The 24,425-nt window shown below is 44.2% G+C and overlaps 1 protein-coding gene across 3 annotated transcripts in view; it reads left to right on the top strand.

The window, feature by feature from the left end:
- LOC139394425 (chromosome transmission fidelity protein 18 homolog) overlaps positions 1 to 24,425 on the top strand; it is a 79,196-nt gene that overhangs the window by 30,159 nt on the left and 24,612 nt on the right. For all 3 annotated transcript variants that reach the window (XR_011629822.1, XM_071142488.1, XM_071142491.1), the window contains exons 4-17: positions 4,373 to 4,562; positions 4,789 to 4,881; positions 7,407 to 7,459; positions 13,407 to 13,545; positions 14,053 to 14,328; positions 14,991 to 15,088; positions 16,072 to 16,195; positions 16,284 to 16,420; positions 16,486 to 16,579; positions 16,830 to 16,928; positions 19,794 to 19,924; positions 20,075 to 20,189; positions 22,681 to 22,905; positions 23,864 to 24,013. Coding sequence is in view for 2 of the 3 variants with exons in the window: in XM_071142488.1 (XP_070998589.1) it covers positions 4,373 to 4,562; positions 4,789 to 4,881; positions 7,407 to 7,459; positions 13,407 to 13,545; positions 14,053 to 14,328; positions 14,991 to 15,088; positions 16,072 to 16,195; positions 16,284 to 16,420; positions 16,486 to 16,579; positions 16,830 to 16,928; positions 19,794 to 19,924; positions 20,075 to 20,189; positions 22,681 to 22,905; positions 23,864 to 24,013 (1,924 nt within the window). In the remaining variant the exon portion in view is untranslated. The remainder of the gene's footprint in view (positions 1 to 4,372; positions 4,563 to 4,788; positions 4,882 to 7,406; positions 7,460 to 13,406; positions 13,546 to 14,052; positions 14,329 to 14,990; positions 15,089 to 16,071; positions 16,196 to 16,283; positions 16,421 to 16,485; positions 16,580 to 16,829; positions 16,929 to 19,793; positions 19,925 to 20,074; positions 20,190 to 22,680; positions 22,906 to 23,863; positions 24,014 to 24,425) is intronic.

Genomic DNA, 24,425 nt, shown 5'->3' with positions numbered 1-24,425 from the left:
ACCACCTGTTACTCCACGAGGAGACTGCGTGGCAGGCTGACCACCTGTTACTCCACGAGGAGACTGCGTGGCAGGCTGACCACCTGTTACTCCACGAGGAGACTGCGTGGCAGGCTGACCACCTGTTACTCCACGAGGAGACTGCGTGGCAGGCTGACCACCTGTTACTCCACGAGGAGACTGCGTGGCAGGCTGACCACCTGTTCCGCGAGTGCAGCGTCAAAAGGACCTTGGCGAGTTGCTAGCTAGCATTAAACTTATCTTGTAAAATACCATCAATCCTCACATAGTCACTATTTAAACTACACATGGTTGATGATATTACTAGGTTAACTAGCTTGTCCTGCGTTGCATATAATCAATGCGGTGCCTGTTAATTTATCATCGAATCACAGCCTACTTCAACTTCGCCAAACGGTCGATGATTTAACAAAAGCGTATTCGGGGAAAAAAGTTGCACACATGTACCTAATCATAAACGCCTTTCTTAAAATGAATACACAGAAATATATATTTTTTAAACCTGCATTTTTAGTTAAAATAAATTAATGTTAACAGGCAATATAAACTAGGGAAATTGCGTAACTTCTCTTGCGTTCAGTGCAAGCAGAGTCAGGGTATATGCAGCAGTTTGGCCCGCCTGGCTCGTTGAGAACGGTGTGAAGTCCATTTCTTCCTAACAAAGACCTTAATTAATTTGCCAGAATTTTACGTAATTATGACATAACATTGAAGGTTGTGCAATGTAACAGCAATATTTAGACTTAGGGATGCCACCTGTTCGATAAAATACGGAACGGTTCCGTATTTCACTGAAAGAATAGACGTTTTGTTTTCGAAATAATAATTTCTGGATTTGACCATGTTAATGACCAAAGGCTTGTATTTCTGTGTGTATATTATATTATAATGACTTGATGTAATTCAGTTCAGGAAGTAAGCTCCTAATGTCCAGATGTGTCTGCATAGCCCAGACCTTGATGTAATTCAGTTCAGGAAGTAAGCTTCTAATATCCAGATGCATCATCCCAAGCTCTTTACGGTTTGTTTAGTCACATGGAAACTCCAACTCAAACAAAGCTACGTTCAATAGGTGGTTTCAGGCCCTGTCTGATGGTTGGTATTGATCTGTCCCAATAGGTGGTTTCAGGCCCTGTCTGATGGTTGGTATTGATCTGTCCCAATAGGTGGTTTCAGGCCCTGTCTGATGGTTGGTATTGATCTGTCCCAATAGGTGGTTTCAGGCCCTGTCTGATGGTTGGTATTGATCTGTCCCAATAGGTGGTTTCAGGCCCTGTCTGATGGTTGGTGTTGATCTGTCCCAATAGGTGGGTTCAGGCCCTGTCTGATGGTTGGTATTGATATAGTTGGTGTTGATCTGTCCCAATAGGTGGTTTCAGGCCCTGTCTGATGGTTGGTGTTGATATAGTTGGTGTTGATCTGTTCCAATAGGTGGTTTCAGGCCCTGTCTGATGGTTGGTATTGATCTGTCCCAATAGGTGGTTTCAGGCCCTGTATGATGGTTGGTATTGATCTGTCCCAATAGGTGGTTTCAGGCCCTGTCTGATGGTTGGTGTTGATCTGTCCCAATAGGTGGTTTCAGGCCCTCTCTGATGGTTGGTATTGATCTGTCCCAATAGGTGGTTTCAGGCCCTGTCTGATGGTTGGTGTTGATATAGTTGGTATTGATCTGTCCCAATAGGTGGTTTCAGGCCCTGTCTGATGGTTGGTATTGATCTGTCCCAATAGGTGGTTTCAGGCCCTGTCTGATGGTTGGTATTGATCTGTCCCAATAGGTGGTTTCAGGCCCTGTCTGATGGTTGGTATTGATCTGTCCCAATAGGTGGTTTCAGGCCCTGTCTGATGGTTGGTATTGATCTGTCCCAATAGGTGGTTTCAGGCCCTGTCTGATGGTTGGTGTTGATCTGTCCCAATAGGTGGTTTCAGGCCCTGTCTGATGGTTGGTATTGATCTGTCCCAATAGGTGGTTTCAGGCCCTGTCTGATGGTTGGTGTTGATATAGTTGTTATTGATCTGTCCCAATAGGTGGTTTCAGGCCCTGTCTGATGGTTGGTGTTGATATAGTTGGTATTGATCTGTCCCAATAGGTGGTTTCAGGCCCTGTCTGATGGTTGGTGTTGATATAGTTGGTATTGATCTGTCCCAATAGGTGGTTTCAGGCCCTCTCTGATGGTTGGTATTGATCTGTCCCAATAGGTGGTTTCAGGCCCTGTCTGATGGTTGGTGTTAATATAGTTGGTATTGATCTGTCCCAATAGGTGGTTTCAGGCCCTGTCTGATGGTTGGTGTTGATATAGTTGGTATTGATCTGTCCCAATAGGTGGTTTCAGGCCCTCTCTGATGGTTGGTATTGATCTGCCCCAATAGGTGGTTTCAGGCCCTGTCTGATGGTTGGTGTTGATCTGTCCCAATAGGTGGTTTCAGGCCCTGTCTGATGGTTGGTGTTGATCTGTCCCAATAGGTGGTTTCAGGCCCTGTCTGATGGTTGGTGTTAATATAGTTGGTATTGATCTGTCCCAATAGGTGGTTTCAGGCACTGTCTGATGGTTGGTATTGATCTGTCCCAATAGGTGGTTTCAGGCCCTGTCTGATGGTTGGTGTTGATATAGTTGGTATTGATCTGTCCCAATAGGTGGTTTCAGGCCCTCTCTGATGGTTGGTATTGATCTGTCCCAATAGGTGGTTTCAGGCCCTGTCTGATGGTTGGTATTGATATAGTTGGTGTTGATCTGTCCCAATAGGTGGTTTCAGGCCCTGTCTGATGGTTGGTATTGATCTGTCCCAATAGGTGGTTTCAGGCCCTGTCTGATGGTTGGTGTTGATCTGTCCCAATAGGTGGTTTCAGGCCCTGTCTGATGGTTGGTATTGATCTGTCCCAATAGGTGGTTTCAGGCCCTGTCTGATGGTTGGTATTGATCTGTCCCAATAGGTGGTTTCAGGCCCTGTCTGATGGTTGGTGTTGATCTGTCCCAATAGGTGGTTTCAGGCCCTGTCTGATGGTTGGTATTGATCTGTCCCAATAGGTGGTTTCAAGCCCTGTCGGATGGTTGATGTTGATATAGTTGGTATTGATCTGTCCCAATAGGTGGTTTCAGGCCCTGTCTGATGGTTGGTATTGATCTGTCCTAATAGGTGGTTTCAGGCCCTGTCTGATGGTTGGTGTTGATATAGTTGGTATTGATCTGTCCCAATAGGTGGTTTCAGGCCCTGTCTGATGGTTGGTATTGATCTGTCCCAATAGGTGGTTTCAGGCCCTGTCTGATGGTTGGTATTGATCTGTCCCAATAGGTGGTTTCAGGCCCTGTCTGATGGTTGGTATTGATCTGTCCCAATAGGTGGTTTCAGGCCCTGTCTGATGGTTGGTATTGATCTGTCCCAATAGGTGGTTTCAGGCCCTGTCTGATGGTTGGTATTGATCTGTCCCAATAGGTGGTTTCAGGCCCTGTCTGATGGTTGGTATTGATATAGTTGGTATTGATCTGTCCCAATAGGTGGTTTCAGGCCCTCTCTGATGGTTGGTATTGATCTGTCCCAATAGGTGGTTTCAGGCCCTGTCTGATGGTTGGTATTGATCTGTCCCAATAGGTGGTTTCAGGCCCTGTCTGATGGTTGGTGTTGATATAGTTGGTATTGATCTGTCCCAATAGGTGGTTTCAGGCCCTGTCTGATGGTTGGTATTGATATAGTTGGTATTGATCTGTCCCAATAGGTGGTTTCAGGCCCTGTCTGATGGTTGGTATTGATCTGTCCCAATAGGTGGTTTCAGGCCCTGTCTGATGGTTGGTGTTGATATAGTTGGTATTGATCTGTCCCAATAGGTGGTTTCAGGCCCTGTCTGATGGTTGGTATTGATCTGTCCCAATAGGTGGTTTCAGGCCCTGTCTGATGGTTGGTGTTGATATAGTTGGTATTGATCTGTCCCAATAGGTGGTTTCAGGCCCTGTCTGATGGTTGGTATTGATATAGTTGGTGTTGATCTGTCCTAATAGGTGGTTTCAGGCCCTGTCTGATGGTTGGTGTTGATATAGTTGGTATTGATCTGTCCCAATAGGTGGTTTCAGGCCCTGTCGGATGGTTGGTATTAATATAGTTGGTATTGATCTGTCCCAATAGGTGGTTTCAGGCCCTGTCTGATGGTTGGTATTGATCTGTCCCAATAGGTGGTTTCAGGCCCTGTCTGATGGTTGGTGTTGATATAGTTGGTTTGACTATCAGATTGCGTAGATCTAGATCATAGATATATAGATGCATAGATCTGCCCCATTCAGTCTATTCGTATTAGTAACAGAGGCAGCAGCCAATGTCAATATGAGGAACTCTCAAATCAAAGTGTGTGTGTGTGTGTGTGTAGACCCCAGCTAATCCCGGTGATCTTGGACATCAGTGGCTTCGCAGCCATCCAGGAGTCTCCTCGGAGAGTCACCGCGGCAACGTTGTGTCACGTTCTGAAGCGCCCCCCGGCCGAGGGGGGATACGTTAGCGTGACGGACCAGACAGGAAACCGCGTCTACCTCCGACAGACAGACGACCTGAGGGGAAAGGTAAACTTTTAGCCAATCACTGAGCTTTACCTGATCCACCAATCACCTCTCTCTCTGTCTCCCTTATTTACTGTCTTATAGGACCCCAGTCACCTCTCTCTCTCTGTCTCCCTTATTTACTGTCTTATAGGACCCCAGTCACCTCTCTCTCTGTCTCCCTTATTTACTGTCTTATAGGACCCCAGTCACCTCTCTCTCTGTCTCCCTTATTTACTGTGTCTTATAGGCTGTGGACCCCAGTGCTTTTCGTAGCTCCCATAATGCATTGGGTTTGCTGGCTGTTCCCATCGAGGTACTGAGAGAACAGGTGGCCGAGAAGGTGAGTACACCCCCACAGCTAACCTTGCGGGGACACACAATTCATTTTCTGTAAACCTAACACGTACTCTTAACCTAATCCTAACCTTAACCCAAAAACATAACCCTAGCTCCTAACCCTAGCTCCTAACCCTAGCTCCTAACCCTTAACCTAATCCTAACCTTAACCCTAGCTCCTAACCCTAGCTCCTAACCCTTAACCTAAACCTATCCTTAACCCAAAGACTTAACCCTAGCTCCTAACCCTAGCTCCTATCCTTAGCTCCTAACCCTTAACCTAATCCTAACCTTAACCCTAGCTCCTAACCCTAGCTCCTAACCCTTAACCTAATTCTAACCTTAACCCTAGCTCCTAACCCTAGCTCCTAACCCTAGCTCCTAACCCTAGCTCCTAACCCTAGCTCCTAACCCTTAACCTAATTCTAACCTTAACCCTAGCTCCTAACCCTACCTCCTAACCCTAGCTCCTAACCCTTAACCTAATTCTAACCTTAACCTCTAAACCCCCTAGAAACAGCATTTTACCTCATGGGGACCAACAAAATGTTCCCAGTTTGTCAAATTTTAGTTTGTTTACTATTCTACTTCTGGTCTTCAAGTATAGTTAAACCTTCACCTTAGACACGTCCACACACACGCTTCCCAAAGTCTACAGCTGACTGTTTCTGACTGAGCTGACTGTTTCTGACTGAGCTGACTGTTTCTGACTGAGCTGACTGTTTCTGACTGAGCTGACTGTTTCTGACTGAGCTGACTGTTTCTGACTGAGCTGACTGTTTCTGTCTGACTGGGCTGTCTGTTTCTTTCTGACTGAGCTGACTGTTTCTGACTGACTGAGCTGACTGTTTCTGTCTGAGCTGACTGTTTTTGACTGAGCTGACTGTTTTTGACTGAGCTGACTGTTTTTGACTGAGCTGACTGTTTTTGACTGAGCTGACTGTTTCTGACTGAGCTGACTGTTTCTGACTGAGCTGACTGTTTCTGTCTGTTTCTGACTGAGCTGACTGTTTCTGACTGAGCTGACTGTTTCTGACTGAGCTGACTGTTTTTGACTGAGCTGACTGTTTTTGACTGAGCTGACTGTTTCTGACTGAGCTGACTGTTTTTGACTGTTTCTGACTGAGCTTTCTGTTTCTGTCTGACTGTTTCTGTCTGACTGTTTCTGTCTGACTGTTTCTGTCTGACTGTTTCTGTCTGACTGTTTCTGTCTGAGCTGACTGTTTCTGTCTGAGCTGACTGTTTCTGTCTGAGCTGACTGTTTCTGACTGACTGAGCTGACTGTTTCTGTCTGACTGAGCTGATTGTTTCTGTCTGTTTCTGACTGACTGAGCTGACTGTTTCTGTCTGTTTCTGACTAACTGAGCTGACTGTTTCTGACTGACTGAGCTCACTGTTTCTGACTGTTTCTGGCTGACTGTTTCTGGCTGACTGTTTCTGTCTGACTGTTTCTGACTGAGCTGACTGTTTCTGACTGAGCTGACTGTTTCTGACTGAGCTGACTGTTTCTGACTGAGCTGACTGTTTTTGACTGAGCTGACTGTTTTTGACTGAGCTGACTGTTTTTGACTGAGCTGACTGTTTTTGACTGTTTCTGACTGAGCTGACTGTTTTTGACTGTTTCTGACTGAGCTGTCTGTTTCTGTCTGACTGTTTCTGTCTGAGCTGACTGTTTCTGACTGAGCTGACTGTTTCTGTCTGAGCTGACTGTTTCTGACTGAGCTGACTGTTTCTGTCTGAGCTGACTGTTTCTGACTGACTGAGCTGACCGTTTCTGTCTGTTTCTGACTGACTGAGCTGACTGTTTCTGTCTGACTGAGCTGATTGTTTCTGTCTGTTTCTGACTGACTGAGCTGACTGTTTCTGTCTGTTTCTGACTAACTGTTTCTGTCTGTTTCTGACTGACTGAGCTGACTGTTTCTGACTGACTGAGCTGACTGTTTCTGACTGACTGAGCTGACTGTTTCTGACTGACTGAGCTGACTGTTTCTGGCTGACTGTTTCTGTCTGACTGAGCTGTCTGTTTCTGTCTGACTGAGCTGACTCTTTCTGTCTGACTGAGCTGACTCTTTCTGTCTGACTGAGCTGACTCTTTCTGTCTGACTGAGCTGACTCTTTCTGTCTGACTGAGCTGACTCTTTCTGTCTGACTGAGCTGACTCTTTCTGTCTGACTGAGCTGACTCTTTCTGTCTGACTGAGCTGACTCTTTCTGTCTGACTGAGCTGACTCTTTCTGTCTGACTGAGCTGACTCTTTCTGTCTGACTGAGCTGACTCTTTCTGTCTGACTGAGCTGACTCTTTCTGACTGTTTTTGACTGAGCTGACTCTTTCTGACTGTTTTTGACTGAGCTGACTCTTTCTGACTGTTTTTGACTGAGCTGACTCTTTCTGACTGTTTTTGACTGAGCTGACTCTTTCTGACTGTTTTTGACTGAGCTGACTGTTTCTGACTGTTTTTGACTGAGCTGACTGTTTCTGACTGAGCTGACTGTTTCTGTCTGTTTCTGATTTTCTGACTGTTTCTGCAGCGTCATCGCCAAGTGGTGGAGGAATCTCAGCGCCTAACAGAGCGACTCAACAGGTGTGTGTGTGTGTGTGTACATGCAGTACCAATCTAAAGTTAAAGTTACTCATTCAAGGGGTTTTCTTTATGTTGGAAAATAGTGAAGACATGAACTATGAAATAACACATATGGAATCATGTAGTAACCAAAAAAGTGTTAAACAAATCAAAATATATTTGAGATTCTTCAAAGTTGCCACCCTTGGCTTTGATGACAGCTTTGCACACTCTTGGCATTCTCTCAACCAGCTTCACCTGGAATGCTTTTCCAGCAGTCTTGAAGGAGTTCCCACATATGCTGAGCACTTGTTGGCTCCTTCACTCTGCGGTCCAACTCATCCCAAACCATCTCATTTGGTTGAGATCGGGTTAATGTGGAGGCCAGGTCATCTGACGCAACACTCCATCACTCTCCTTGGTAAAATAGCCTTTACACCGCCTGGAGGTGTGTTGGCTCATTGTCCTGTTGAAAAACAAAATGATAGTCCCACTAAGCGCAAACCAGGTGGGATGGCTTATCGCTGCAGAATGCTGTGGTAGCCATGCTGGTTAAGTGTGCCTTGAATTCTAAATAAATCACAGACAGTGTCACCAGCAAAGCACCATCACACCTCCTCCTCCATGCTTCGCGGTGGGAACCACACATGCAGAGATCATCCGTTCACCTACTCTGTGTCTCACAAAGACACGGCGGTTGGAACCACAAATAGACTCCTCAGACCAAAGGACAGATTTCCGCCGGTCTAATGTCCATTACTCATGTGTCCAAGCAAGTCTCTTCTTCTTATTGGTGTCCTTTGATTTGATTTTATTAGGATCTCTTTTAGTCCCCATTTGGACTAATCTTCCAAGAGTCCTTAACATTAAAATATAATTTATAATACAAACACACTTTCACATATAACACACTGTTACAAACATACATAATACACTAGCATAATGACCCAATAAATACTCAGTCTAAAAAATATTGATTCTTCATCTACTATAGTCCCACAACATTTATATATACTATATTTAAATGGTTTTTAAATAATGTTTAAACTTATATATTGAAAGGTTTCTAGTTTGCTCAGTTAATTTATTCCATTTCTTTATAGCTCTAAATCTAAATGTTATTTTGCCCATTTCTTTTTTCTGTCTGGATAACGCAGAGATGGTGGACAATCTATTCCTAGTATTTACTGAATGTCTGTCTCTTAACCAATCTATTCCTAGTATTTACGGAATGTCTGTCTCTTAACCAATCTATTCCTAGTATTTACTGAATGTCTGTCTCTAACCAATCTATTCCTAGTATTTACTGAATGTCTGTCTCTTAACCAATCTATTCCTAGTATTTACTGAATGTCTGTCTCTTACCAATCTATTCCTAGTATTTACGGAATGTCTGTCTCTTACCAATCTATTCCTAGTATTTACTGAATGTCTGTCTCTTACCAATCTATTCCTAGTATTTACGGAATGTCTGTCTCTTAACCAATCTATTCCTAGTATTTACTGAATGTCTGTCTCTTAACCAATCTATTCCTAGTATTTACTGAATGTCTGTCTCTTAACCAATCTATTCCTAGTATTTACGGAATGTCTGTCTCTTAACCAATCTATTCCTAGTATTTACTGAATGTCTGTCTCTTAACCAATCTATTCCTAGTATTTACTGAATGTCTGTCTCTTAACCAATCTATTCCTAGTATTTACGGAATGTCTGTCTCTTAACCAATCTATTCCTAGTATTTACTGAATGTCTGTCTCTTAACCAATCTATTCCTAGTATTTACTGAATGTCTGTCTCTAACCAATCTATTCCTAGTATTTACGGAATGTCTGTCTCTTAACCAATCTATTCCTAGTATTTACTGAATGTCTGTCTCTTAACCAATCTATTCCTAGTATTTACTGAATGTCTGTCTCTTAACCAATCTATTCCTAGTATTTACTGAATGTCTGTCTCTTAACCAATCTATTCCTAGTATTTACTGAATGTCTGTCTCTTAACCAATCTATTCCTAGTATTTACTGAATGTCTGTCTCTTAACCAATCTATTCCTAGTATTTACTGAATGTCTGTCTCTAACCAATCTATTCCTAGTATTTACTGAATGTCTGTCTCTTACCAATCTATTCCTAGTATTTACGGAATGTCTGTCTCTTAACCAATCTATTCCTAGTATTTACTGAATGTCTGTCTCTAACCAATCTATTCCTAGTATTTACTGAATGTCTGTCTCTAACCAATCTATTCCTAGTATTTACTGAATGTCTGTCTCTAACCAATCTATTCCTAGTATTTACTGAATGTCTGTCTCTTAACCAATCTATTCCTAGTATTTACTGAATGTCTGTCTCTTAACCAATCTATTCCTAGTATTTACTGAATGTCTGTCTCTTAACCAATCTATTCCTAGTATTTACTGAATGTCTGTCTCTTAACCAATCTATTCCTAGTATTTACTGAATGTCTGTCTCTAACCAATCTATTCCTAGTATTTACTGAATGTCTGTCTCTTACCAATCTATTCCTAGTATTTACTGAATGTCTGTCTCTTAACCAATCTATTCCTAGTATTTACTGAATGTCTGTCTCTTAACCAATCTATTCCTAGTATTTACTGAATGTCTGTCTCTAACCAATCTATTCCTAGTATTTACTGAATGTCTGTCTCTTAACCAATCTATTCCTAGTATTTACTGAATGTCTGTCTCTTAACCAATCTATTCCTAGTATTTACTGAATGTCTGTCTCTAACCAATCTATTCCTAGTATTTACTGAATGTCTGTCTCTTAACCAATCTATTCCTAGTATTTACTGAATGTCTGTCTCTTAACCAATCTATTCCTAGTATTTACTGAATGTCTGTCTCTAACCAATCTATTCCTAGTATTTACTGAATGTCTGTCTCTTACCATCTGAATACCTGCTGTGAATAGAACTTGGCCGTTTTAAATGATGTATATTATAAAATAAGATAAGCATGTTTTAGTCAATTATCTTGTCGATTGATGACCAACCAAGAACACTGCGCATGACTGCATCAGAAGAACCATATCTCCACCTTAAAACAACCCATGACTGCATCAGAAGAACCATACCTCCACCTTAAAACAACCCATGACTGCAACAGAAGAACCACATCTCCACCTTAAAACAACCCATGACTGCAACAGAAGACCCATATCTCCACCTTAAAACAACCCATGACTGCAACAGAAGAACCATATCTCCACCTTAAAACAACCCATGACTGCATCAGAAGAACCATATCTCCACCTTAAAACAACCCATGACTGCATCAGAAGAACCACATCTCCACCTTAAAACAACCCATGACTGCATCAGAAGAACCATATCTCCACCTTAAAACAACCCATGACTGCATCAGAAGAACCATACCTCCACCTTAAAACAACCCATGACTGCATCAGAAGAACCATATCTCCACCTTAAAACAACCCATGACTGCATCAGAAGAACCGTATCTCCACCTTAAAACAATCCTTGCTGCTTTATTCTGTGCATTCTGCAGCCTCCTAACTTCACTAGATGATGCATTTCCCCAGACCACCGAACAATAGTTCACTTGACTCTCAACCAATGCCTGTGTTATTTGCTGAAGGATTTTCCCTTGTAAATATTTAGCTATCCTTCTGATTGTGCATGCTGTTTTAATATATTTTTTTTTACATAAATTAGTTATTTGAGACGACGATGATAAGCAGTTGTCTAGCTGCACTCCCAGTAGTTTGGTTTATCCATAAGACCATAACCTGTAGATTTACCATCAGGTAATGACTTCAATAGGTTTAACACCTCCTCCACTGTAGATTTACCATCAGGTAATGACTTCAATAGGTTTAACACCTCCTCCACTGTAGATTTACCACCAGGTAATGACTTCAATAGGTTTGACACCTCCTCCACTGTAGATTTACCATCAGGTAATGACTTCAATAGGTTTAACACCTCCTCCACTGACACCGTTTGTAGACTAAAAGAGCAGATCTTGTTGCTCATAATATGATCATCAATCCATTGGACAATAGCTTGTTTGGAAGAATTTATGTCTACATTGTTGCTTAGTAATTTCATTTTCTGTGTAAAAAAAATCAGCAAAATGATTGTCACTATTAGTAGTAGTAAAATGATTGTCACTATTAGTAGTAGTAAAATGATTGGCACTATTAGCAGTAGTAAAATGATTGGCACTATTAGTAGTAGTAATATGATTGGCACTATTAGTAGTAGTAAAATGATTGGCACTATTAGTAGTAGTAAAATGATTGGCACTATTAGTAGTAGTAAAATGATTGGCACTATTAGTAGTAGTAAAATGATTGGCACTATTAGTAGTAGTAAAATGATTGGCACTATTAGTAGTAGTAAAATGATTGGCACTATTAGTAGTAGTAAAATGATTGGCACTATTAGTAGTAGTAAAATGATTGGCACTATTAGTAGTAGTAATAGTACAATATCAACTGGTCCTGTTATCATTCTCCCGCCAACCTCCACACTAGATGGGCATGAGGAGATAGATGTACCAAGTAAGCCCTTAACTGTGTTCCATACCTTTTTACAATCAGTAAAAGCATTGTTGTAAAATAACTTTTTTCCCTTCGATTCAATTTAACGGCATAATTACGTCATGTTCTATAATTCCTTTAGTAGTGGTTTCTTTGCAGCAAATTCGACCATGAAGGCCTGATTCACACAGTCTCCTCTGAACAGTTGATGTTGAGATGTGTCTGTTACTTGAACTCTGTGAAGCATTTATTTGGGCTGCAGTTTCCGAGGCTGGTAACTCTAATGAAATGATCCTCTGTAGCAGAGGTAACTCTGAGTCTTCCTTTCCTGTGGCGGTCCTCATGAGAGCCAGTTTCATCATAGCAGAGGTAACTCTGAGTCTTCCTTTCCTGTGGCGGTCCTCATGAGAGCCAGTTTCATCATAGCAGAGGTAACTCTTAGTCTTCCTTTCCTGTGGCAGTCCTCATGAGAGCCAGTTTCATCATAGCAGAGGTAACTCTGAGTCTTCCTTTCCTGTGGTGGTCCTCATGAGAGCCAGTTTCATCATAGCAGAGGTAACTCTGAGTCTTCCTTTCCTGTGGCGGTCCTCATGAGAGCCAGTTTCATCATAGCAGAGGTAACTCTGGGTCTTCCTTTCCTGTGGCGGTCCTCATGAGAGACAGTTTCATCATAGCAGAGGTAACTCTGAGTCTTCCTTTCCTGTGGCGGTCCTCATGAGAGACAGTTTCATCATTGAACTTGATGGTTTTTGCGACTGCACTTGAAGAAACTTTCAAAGTTGTTGAAATGTTCTGGATTGACTGACCTTCATTGTCTTAAAGTAATGATGGCCTGTCGTTTCACTTTGCTTATTTGAGCTGTTCTTTCCATAATATGGACTTGGTCTTTTACCAAATAGGGCTATCTTCTGTATACCACCCCTACCTTAAAGCTTTAAGAGGGAAAGAAATTCCACATTAACTTTTAACAAGGTGCACCTGTTAATTGAAATGCATTCCAGGTGACTACCTCATGAAGCTGGTTGAGAGAATGCCAAGAGTGTGCAAAGCTGTCACCAAGGCAAAGGGTGGCTACTTTGAAGAATCTCAAATAGGAAATATTTTATATATATTGTTTAACACTGTTTTGGTTACTACATGATTCCATATGTGTTATTTCATAGTTTTGTTGTCTTCACTATTATTCTACAATGTAGAAAATAGTAAAATAAAGAAAAACCCTGGAATGAGTAGGTGTTCTAGAACCCTGGAATGAGGAGGTGTTCTAGAACCCTGGAATGAGTAGGTGTTCTAGAACCCTGGAATGAGTAGGTGTTCTAGAACCCTGGAATGAGGAGGTGTGCAAACTGTTGACTGGGACTGTATCACCTGATAGATATTGTCGTTTCTGTACATTAATACTTGTTTATAGCATAAACGTGTGTGTGTGTGTGTGTTCAGTCAAGTGGATGAAGAGTTTGGAGAGCTGGACGGCAGACAGAGAGAAGAGGGGGATCGAGAGGAGGAGGAGGAGGAATCTTCTCGTCTCTGGGTGGATCAGTTTTCTCCTCAACACTACACTGAACTACTCAGCGACGACGTGAGTGGTGGAGGGGGAACGAGACTCTAGCGGATTACATTTCATCTTTACTTCCCAAGCCTGTGTGTGTGTGTGTGTGTGTGTGTGTAATTACTGTGTATAATTACTGTGTTAATTGCTGTGTGTATAGTGTGTGTGTGTGTGTATAGTGTGTGTGTATAATGTGTTTCTGTGTGTATAATGTGTGTGTGTGTGTGTATAATGTGTTTCTGTGTGTATAATGTGTGTGTGTGTGTGTGTATAATGTGTGTATAATGTGTTTCTGTGTGTATGTGTTTCTGTGTGTATAATGTGTTTCTGTGTGTATAATGTGTGTGTGTGTATAATGTGTTTCTCTGTGTATAATGTGTTTCTGTGTGTATAATGTTTGTGTGTGTGTGTGTATATAATGTGTTTCTGTGTGTATAATGTGTGTGTGTGTGTAATGTGTTTGTGTGTATAATGTGTTTCTGTGTGTATAATGTGTGTGTGTGTGTATAATGTGTGTGTGTGTGTGTGTGTGTGTAGTTCACCAACCGCTGTTTGCTGAAGTGGCTGAAGCTGTGGGACCAGGTGGTGTTTGGACGAGAGAGGAAGACACGCCAACCCCCAGCCGAGAGGCCCGACCAGAACACAGCCAATCAGGACCAGGGACGCTTCAATAAGGGCCGGGGTCGCTTTAATTCCACCAACCGGAGCCAGGGAAACTTTAATCAAGCCAATCAGAAATTTAAGACCAAGAGTCAGATCACTGAGGAGCTTCTGGAGGCCGAACTGGACCAATACAAAAGGCCCAAATACAAGGTAGGTAGAACTACACAGACTGATAAATACAAGGTAGGAAGAACTACACAGACTGATAAATACAAGGTAGGAAGAACTACACAGACTGATAAATACAAGGTAGGTAGAACTACACATCACACAGACTGATAAATACAAGGTAGGTAGAACTACACAGACTGATAAATACAAGGTAGGTAGACCTACACATCACACAGACTGATAAATACAAGGTAGGTAGAACTACACAGACTGATAAATACAAGGTAGGTAGAACTACACAGACTGATAAATAGAAGTAGGTAGACCCACACAGACTGATAAATACAAGGTAGGAAGAACTACACAGACTGATAAATAGAAGTAGGTAGACCCACACAGACTGATAAATAGAAGTAGGTAGACCCACACAGACTGATAAATACAAGGTAGGAAGAACTACACAGACTGATAAATACAAGGTAGGAAGAACTACACAGACTGATAAATACAAGGTAGGTAGAACTACACATCACACAGACTGATAAATACAAGGTAGGTAGAACTACACAGACTGATAAATACAAGGTAGGTAGACCAATCTGTCCTCGTCCCACTAGGTGGTGCTGCTGTCAGGTTATATAGCTGTTAGTATATATACTACTAGGTTAATATAGCTGGTTAATCTGTCGTCCTCCCACTAGGTGGTGCTGCTCTCTGGTCCTCCGGGTTTAGGGAAGACCACTCTAGCCCACATCATCGCTAAGCATGCTGGGTACAACGTGGTGGAGATTAACGCCAGGTGGGTTTAACGACTTCAACAAGTTGATGCTGTGGTTTCCCATAGCAACTAAGTGGTTGTTGATGCTGTGGTGTCCCATAGTAACTAAGGTGTTGTTGACACTGTGGTTTCCCATAGTAACTAAGGTGTTGTTGATGCTGTGGTTTCCCATAGTAACTAAGGTGTTGTTGACACTGTGGTTTCCCATAGTAACTAAGGTGTTGTTGATGCTGTGGTTTCCCATAGTAACTAAGGTGTTGTTGACACTGTGGTTTCCCATAGTAACTAAGGTGTTGTTGACACTGTGGTTTCCCATAGTAACTAAGGTGTTGTTGATGCTGTGGTTTCCCCATAATAACTAAGGTGTTGTTGATGCTGTGGTTTCCCATAGTAACTAAGGTGGTGTTGATGCTGTGGTTTCCCATAGTAACTAAGGTTTTGTTGATGCTGTGGTTTCCCCATAGTAACTAAGGTGGTGTTGATGCTGTGGTTTCCCATAGTAACTAAGGTGGTGTTGATGCTGTGGTTTCCCATAGTAACTAAGGTGGTGTTGATGCTGTGGTTTCCCATAGTAACTAAGGTTTTGTTGATGCTGTGGTTTCCCCATAGTAACTAAGGTGGTGTTGATGCTGTGGTTTCCCATAGTAACTAAGGTGGTGTTGATGCTGTGGTTTCCCATAGTAACTAAGGGGTTGTTGATGCTGTGGTTTCCCATAGTAACTAAGGGGTTGTTGATGCTGTGGTTTCCCATAGTAACTAAGGGGTTGTTGACGCTGTTGTTTCCCATAGTAACTAAGGTGTTGTTGACGCTGTGGTTTCCCATAGTAACTAAGGTGTTGTTGACGCTGTGGTTTCCCATAGTAACTAAGGTGTTGTTGACGCTGTGGTTTCCCATAGTAACTAAGGTGTTGTTAACGCTGTCGTTTCCCATAGTAACTAAGGTGTTGTTGACGCTGTGGTTTCCCATAATAACTAAGGGGTTGTTGATGCTGTGGTTTCCATAGTGATGACCGCAGTGCGGAGCTGTTCCAGAAGCGTATCGACACAGCAACCCAGATGAGGTCAGTGCTGGGAGCCAATGAGAAGCCTAACTGCCTCATCATTGACGAGATTGACGGAGCGCCCGCCGTAAGTCCCGCCCACCACTCCGTCCCTGCCCTTCTATTGGACCACTCTCACCTAGCCTCATCTCTCTCTCTCTGTGATTGGTCGGCAGGCTGCCATCAGCATCCTATTGGCCACTCTGAACAGGAAGGACAGCCAGGGGGCGGATTCAGAGGCGGAGCCTCTAAAGAAGAAGAAGAAAAAAGAGTCGGTCCTCCTCCGACCAATCATCTGCATCTGTAACGACCTGTAAGAGATGGAGGGGGGAGGGGTTTATCCCTATCTGTGATCTGATTGGTTCTCTGTCCTGTCAGGTATGTTCCAGCCCTGAGGCCTCTGAGGCAGCAGGCGTTCCTATTGGCCTTCCCCCAGACACAGCCTTCCCGCCTGGCACAGAGACTGGCTGAGGTAATCTTTGTTTTAATTTTCTAAGTGGTGATGCAACATGTCAGACCAGCCATGATGGGGGTCTTTATGTTAATGTGTGGGTTAGATCTCCAGGGGTCAGGGGCCAGGGTATGAAGACTGACATGTCAGACCAGCCATGATGGGAGTCTTTATGTTAATGTGTGGGTTAGATCTCCATGGGCCAGGGGTCCTGAAGACTGACATGTCAGACCAGCCATGATGGGGGTCTTTATGTTAATGTGTGGGTTAGATCTCCAGGGGCCAGGGTATGAAGGCTGACATGGGGACTCTGATGGCTCTCTGTGAGAAGACGGACAACGACATCAGATCCTGCATAAATACACTGCAGGTACATACACACACACACACACACACACAGCAAACCAATTGCACACTGTGTTTCCAGATTATAAGAGCTACCTTGTATTACAATAATGTCAAGGGTCCAAACACTGATCCCTGAGGAACACCTGTCTGTACACATTAACTCACAGGTGACAACTGGGATGGAAAATGAATGAGAGGAGTGGCAATATCGTCCTCTATCTGCCATATCTTCAATATTAGCCTACTAGAGAGCGTGTGCCCTCCAGGCCTGGAGGGAAGCTAAAGTCATTCCACTACCTAAGAATAGTAAAGCCCTCTTTACTGGCTCAAATAGCCGACCAATCAGCCTGTTACCCACCCTTAGTAAACTTCTGGAAAAAATTGTGTTTGACCAGATACAATGCTATTTCACAGTAAACAAATTGAGTACAGACGTTCAGCACGCTTATAGGGAAGGACATTCAACAAGTACAGCACTTACACAAATGACTGATGATTGGCTGAGAGAAATTGATGTTAAAATTATTGTGGGGGCTGTTTTGTTAGACTTCAGTGCAGCTTTTGACATTATCGGTCACAGTCTGCTGTTGGCTTTACACCCCCTGCTATTTATTTATTATTTATTTCACCTTTATTTAACCAGGGAGGCAAGTTGAGAACGCCTTTATTTAACCAGGTAGGCAAGTTGAGAACACCTTTATTTAACCAGGTAGGCTAGTTGAGAACACCTTTATTTAACCAGGGAGGCTAGTTGAGAACACCTTTATTTAACCAGGTAGGCAAGTTGAGAACACCTTTATTTAACCAGGTAGGCAAGTTGAGAACAAGTTCTCATTTACAATTGCGACCTGGCCAAGATAAAGCAAAGCAGTTCGACACATACAACGACACAGAGTTACACATGGAGTAAAACAAACATACTGTCAATAATACAGTATAAACAAGTCTATATACGATGTGAGCAAATGAGGTGAGATAAGGGAGGTAAAGGCAAAAAGGCCATGGTGGCGAAGTAAATACAATATAGCAAGTAAAACACTGGAATGGGAGATTTGCAATGGGAGAATGTGCAAAGTAGAAATAAAAATAATGGGGTGCAAAGGAGCAAAATAAATAAATAAATTAAATACAGTAGGGAAAGAGGTAGTTGTTTGGGCTAAATTATAGGTGGGCTATGTACAGGTGCAGTAATATGTGAGCTGCTCTGACAGTTGGTGCTTAAAGCTAGTGAGGGAGATAAGTGTTTCCAGTTTCAGAGATTTTTGTAGATTTTTGCTATAATGTGGATAAAGAGTTACCTGTCTAACAGAACACAGAGGGTGTTTTTTAATGGAAGCCTCTCCAACATAATCCAGGTAGAATGAGGAATTCCCCAGGGCAGCTGTCTAGGACCCTTTACTTTTTCAATCTTTACTAATGACATGCCACTTGCCTTGATTAAAGCCAGAGTGGATGACTCAACACTATACATGTCAGTTACTACAGCGCCTGAAATGACTGCAACAATTAACAAAGAGGGAAACCTAGTCTGTTGCCCAACATTAAACCGAAATGTGTCTTCCGCATTTAACCCAACCCCTCTGAATCAAAGAGATGCAGAGAGCTGCCTTCATCAACGTTTATGTCATCGGCATCCAGGGAGCAGTTGTTGGGGGTTTAACTGCCTTGTTCAAGTGCAGAACGGCAGATTTTTCAGCCTTGACAGCTCTGGGATTCGAACCAATGACCTTTCAGTTCCTGGCCCGATGCTCTTTACCACTTGGCAACCTAGTCACAGAAAACCATACAGCCATTTTCCAGCCAAGGAGAGGGCTCACAAAAGAAATAGCATTACAATTAATCACTTACCTTTGATGATCTTCATCTGGTGGCAGTCCCAGGTCTCCATGTTAGACAATAAATGTTTATTTTGTTCGATAATGTCCCTCTCTATGACTAAAAACCTCCTTTTTATTTGCGCGTTTTTTCCAGTAATCCTAATGCACAAGGTCCAGACGAAAAGTTTTCAAAAGTACAATAAAAGTTTGTAGAAAAATGCCAAACGATGTTTAAAATCAACCCTCCGGTTGTTTTTGTCATAAATAATCAATAATATTTCAACCAGACAAAAGCTTCGTCAATAGGAAAGGAGAAACAAGAAAGGCGAGTTCCCGATCAGGCCCATGGCTGATGAATGGAAATTTCCACTGGCCACTGATTGAAAGTGCTGTATCTCCCTCATTTTTCAGAGTAAAAGCCTGAAACTATAAAGACTGGCCACATGTAGAATAAGCCATAGAGCTCGTGAACTGGGTCCTAAGTCTTTGTATGGTGGATAGGCTTTCAATGGAAAAACCGCCTTTCAAAATAATAGTACTTCCTGGTTGGATTGTCTTCGGGTTTTCGCCTGCCATATCAGTTCTGTTATACTCACAGACATTATTTTAACAGTTTTGGAAACGTCAGAGTGTTTTCAATCCAAATCCACTAATTATATGCATATCCTAGCTTCTGGGCCTGAGTAGCAGGCAGTTTAATTTGGGCACACTTTTCATCCAAGATTCTGAATGCTGCCCCCTATCCTAATGAAGTTAAGATGGAAGTTAAGATGGAGAGAAGTCTGTCCAGGGAGGCACAAGGTACTACATAGAGCCATGACTACATGACTACATGGAACTCTATTCCACATCAGGTAACTGATGTAAGCAGTAGAATCAGATAGGCAGGAACTAATTAGGATCCATAATCAATCCGTAATCTTTGTAGTCCCTACACGGTCGAGGTTGGAGACAGCTGGACGTGTTGTAGTTCCTCCACGGTCGAGGTTAGAGACAGCTGGACGTGTTAATGTGTTGTAGTTCCTCCACGGTCGAGGTTAGAGACAGCTGGACGTGTTAATGTGTTGTAGTTCCTCCACGGTCGAGGGAAGAGACAGCTGGACGTGCAGTCGGTCCAGTCCATGAGGATCGGTCAGAAGGATCAGAATAAAGGACTGTTCAACCTCTGGCAGGAGATCTTCCAACTGCCGCGCATCAAACGGTATTATAACAAACTATGCTATTGATAACCATAACTAACTATTTGTCTTCCTGGTTGACCATATTTGGTGTCTTCCTGGTTGACCATATTTGGTGTCTTCCTGGTTGACCATATTTGGTGTCTTCCTGGTTGACCATATTTGGTGTATAGGAAGCGTGTGGGCGAGGAGCTGGAAGAGGGCCTTAGAGAAGGAGGCGGGGCCGAGAGACTACAGCACATCCTTCACCTGGCCTCTTCCACCGGAGAGCACGACAAACTCACACAGGTAACACACACCACACACACACAGTCCCACATACACACACACACACACCACACACACAGTCCCACATACACACACACACACACACAGTCTCACACACACACAGTCTCACACACACACACACAGACACACACACACACACACACAGTCTCTTCCAAAGCAGGACAGCACACAGTAGGACAGTATACAGCAGGTCAGTAGGACGGCAGGACAGCACATAGCAGGACAGCACACAGTAGGACAGTATACAGCAGGACAGCACACAGTAGGACAGTATACAGTAGGACAGCAGGACAGCACATAGTAGGACAGTATACAGCAGGACAGTAGGACAGCACACAGTAGGACTGCAGGACAGCACACAGCAGGACAGCACACAGCAGGACAGCACACAGCAGGACAGCACACAGTAGGACAGTATACAGTAGGACAGCAGGACAGCACATAGTAGGACAGCACACAGTAGGACAGTATACAGCAGGACAGCACACAGTAGGACGGCATACAGTAGGACGGCATACAGTAGGACAGCATACAGTAGGACAGCACACAGTAGGACAGCACACAGTAGGACTGTATACAGCAGGACATTATACAGCAGGACATTATACAGTAGGACAGCACACAGTAGGACAGCACACAGCAGGACATCAGGACAGCACACAGTAGGACAGTAGGACAGCACACAGCAGGACAGCACACAGCAGGACAACAGGACAGCACACAGTAGGACAGCACACAGTAGGACAGCAAACAGTAGGACAGCAGGACAGCACACAGCAGGACAGCACACAGCAGGACTTTAGGACAGCACACAGCAGGACAGCACACAGCAGGACAGCACACAGCAGGACAGCACACAGTAGGACAGCACACAGTAGGATAGTATACAGCAGCACACAGTAGGACAGCAGCACACAGTAGGACAGCAGCACACAGTAGGACAGCAGCACACAGTAGGACAGCAGCACACAGTAGGACAGCAGCACACAGTAGGACAGCACACAGCAGGACAGCACACAGTAGGACAGCAGGACAGTCGGACAGCACACAGCAGGACAGTAGGACAGCACACAGCATGACCGTAGGACAGCAGGACAGTAGGACAGCAGGACAGCACACAGTAGGACAGCACACAGCACACAGTAGGACAGCACACAGCAGGACAGCAGGACAGCACACAGCAGGACAGCACACAGTAGGACAGTAGGACAGCACACAGCAGGACAGTAGGACAGCAGGACAGCACACAGTAGGATAGTATACCTCATGACAGCAGGACAGTAGAACAGCACACAGCAGGACAGTAGGACAGCACACAGTAGGACAGCACACAGTAGGACAGCACACAGTAGGACAGCAGTACAGTAGGACAGCATACAGCAGTACAGTAGGACAGCATACAGCAGTACAGTAGGACAGTAGGACAGCACAGAGTTGGACAGCACACAGCAGGACAGTAGGACAGCACACAGCAGGACAGTAGCACAGTAGGACAGCACACAGCAGGACTGTAGGACAGCACACAGTAGGAGAGCACACAGCAGGACAGCAGGACAGTAGGCCAGCACACAGTATTGCAGCAGTACAGTAGGATAGCACACAGCAGGATAGCACACAGCAGGACACAGCAACCCCTCTCTCTCTCTGTCTCCCTCCTCCTCCATCTGTCTCTATGTGGATGAGATGTAGTCTGGAGAATGTATATCCTGGTAGATGTGTTCCAGATTACTTTTTAAATGGAGAAATCTAATCAGAGAACATGTTGCTATTGGGACCTAACCTCTATTAATATCTCTCCCTCCTCCATCTCTCTCTGTCCCTCTCTCTCTCTCTCTCTCTCTCCTCCTCCATCTCTCTCTGTCCCTCCTCCTCCTCCTCCATCTCTCTCTCTCTGTCTCTCTCTCTCTGTCTCTCTCTCTCTCTGTCTCTCTCTCTCTCTCCTCCTCCAACTCTCTCTGTCCCTCCTCCTCCTCCTCCATCTCTCTCTCTCTCTCTCTCTCCCTCCTTCTCTCTCTCTCTCCCCCTCTCTCTCTCTCTCCTCTCTCTCTCTCTCTCTTTCTCTCTCCCTCCCTCCTCTCTCTCTCTCTCCCCTCTCTCTCCCTCTCTCTCTCTACCCCTCTCTCTCTACCCCTCTCTCTCTCTCTCTCTGTCTCTCCCTCCTTCTCTCTCTCCCTCCCCCTCTCTATCTCCCTCTGTCTCTCCCTCCTTCTCTCTCTCTCCCCCTCCCCTCTCTCTCTCTCCCCCTCCTCTCTCTCTCTCTCTCCCCCTTTTCTCTCTCTCTACCCCTCTCTCTCTCTACCCCTCTCTCTCTCTACCCCTCTCTCTCTCTACCCCTCTCTCTCTCTCTCTCTCTCTCTGTCTCTCCCTCCTTCTCTCTCTCCCTCCCCCTCTCTATCTCTCTCTGTCTCTCTCTTTCTCCCTCCTTCTCTCTCTCTCCCCCCCCCCTCTCTCTCTCTCTCCCTCCCCCCCTTCTCTCTCTCTCTGTTCCCAGGGTCTCTATGATAACTTCCTGTCTATGCGTGTGAAGGACCCCGGTCTTGGCAGAGTGTGTCAGGCTCTGGATTGGTTGGGCTTCTCAGACGGGTTGACCCAGGCCATGCTGCAAGGACAAAACTTCTCTCTGCTGCGATACCAGCCCTTCCTCCCCGCAGCTTTCCACTTCCTGTTTGCTCACACACACGTCCCCCGCATCAACTACCCCCACAGCCAGTACGAGGTACACACACAAAACCTGGGCTTAGATACAATGTGGTGTTTTGTTCCTCTGGGTTCTATTCTAGGAATAGATGGATAGAATGTGGTGTTCCTCAGGGTTCTATTCTACAAATAGATCAAATGTGGTGTTCCTCTGGGTTATATTCTACGAATAGATAGATAGAATGTGGTGTTCCTCTGGGTTCTATTCTAGGAACAGATAGATAGAATGTGGTGTTCCTCTGGGTTCTATTCTAGGAATAGATAGATAGAATGTGGTGTTCCTCAGGGTTATATTCTACGAATAGATAGATAGAATGTGGTGTTCCTCTGGGTTCTATTCTAGGAACAGATAGATAGAATGTGGTGTTCCTCTGGGTTCTATTCTAGGAACAGATAGAATGTGGTGTTCCTCTGGGTTCTATTCTAGGAACAGATAGAATGTGGTGTTCCTCTGGGTTCTATTCTAGGAACAGATAGATAGAATGTGGTGTTCCTCTGGGTTCTATTCTAGGAACAGATAGATAGAATGTGGTGTTCCTCAGGGTTTTATTCTAGATCCTCTGTTATTTCAGCCATAGCTCTCTATAATAATTTATCGGCCCTCTCTCTTCCCCCCTCTCTCCTCTCTTCCCCTCCTCTCTTTCCCCTCTCCTCTTTCCCCTCTCCTCTTTTCCTCGTCTCTCTTCCCCCTCTCTCCTCTCTGCCCCATATCTCCTCTCCTCTCTTCCCCCTCTCTCCTCTCTTCCCCATATCTCCTCTCCCTCCTCTCTCCTCTCTTCCTCCTCTCTCCTCTCCTCTCCTCTCTTCCCCCTCTATCCTCTCCTCTCTTCCCCCTTGCTCCTCTCCTCTCTTCCTCCTCTCTCCTCTCTTCCCCCTCTCTCCTCTCCCCCCTCTCTTTCCCCCTCTCTTCCTCCTCTCTTCCCGCTCTCTCCTCTCCTCTTTTCCCCCTCTCCCCTCTCTTCCCCCTCTCTCTCCAGGCTCTAACTAAGACCTCAGCCAGCAGGAACGCTCTGGCGGCCATGTTGTCTGAAGTCCCAGCATGCATCAGGACTAGAGTCAGTGAGCTTAGTCTCAGTCTGGACATCCTGTCTCTCCTGCTGGATATCATCTGTCCCAAACTACGACCTGTAGGTACACACACACACACACACAAACACTGGATATTGTATGTCCTGAACTACGACCTGTAGGGACACACACTGGATATTATCTGTCCTAAACTACGACCTGTAGGTACACTCACTGGATATTATCTGTCCTAAACTACAACCTGTAGGTACACTCACTGGATATTATCTGTCCTAAACTACGACCTGTAGGTACACTCACTGGATATTATCTGTCCTAAACTACAACCTGTAGGTACACTCACTGGATATTATCTGTCCTAAACTACAACCTGTAGGTACACACACACCCTGGATATTATCTGTCCTAAACTACGACCTGTAGGTACACTCACTGGATATTATCTGTCCTAAACTATGACCTGTAGGTACACACACTGGATATTATCTGTCCTAAACTACGACCTGTAGG

The sequence above is a fragment of the Oncorhynchus clarkii genome, unplaced genomic scaffold (genome assembly GCF_045791955.1).
Source record: "Oncorhynchus clarkii lewisi isolate Uvic-CL-2024 unplaced genomic scaffold, UVic_Ocla_1.0 unplaced_contig_14094_pilon_pilon, whole genome shotgun sequence".
In the NCBI taxonomy this organism is placed as follows: domain Eukaryota; kingdom Metazoa; phylum Chordata; class Actinopteri; order Salmoniformes; family Salmonidae; genus Oncorhynchus; species Oncorhynchus clarkii.
This window is presented reverse-complemented; position numbering and strand designations above follow the sequence as displayed.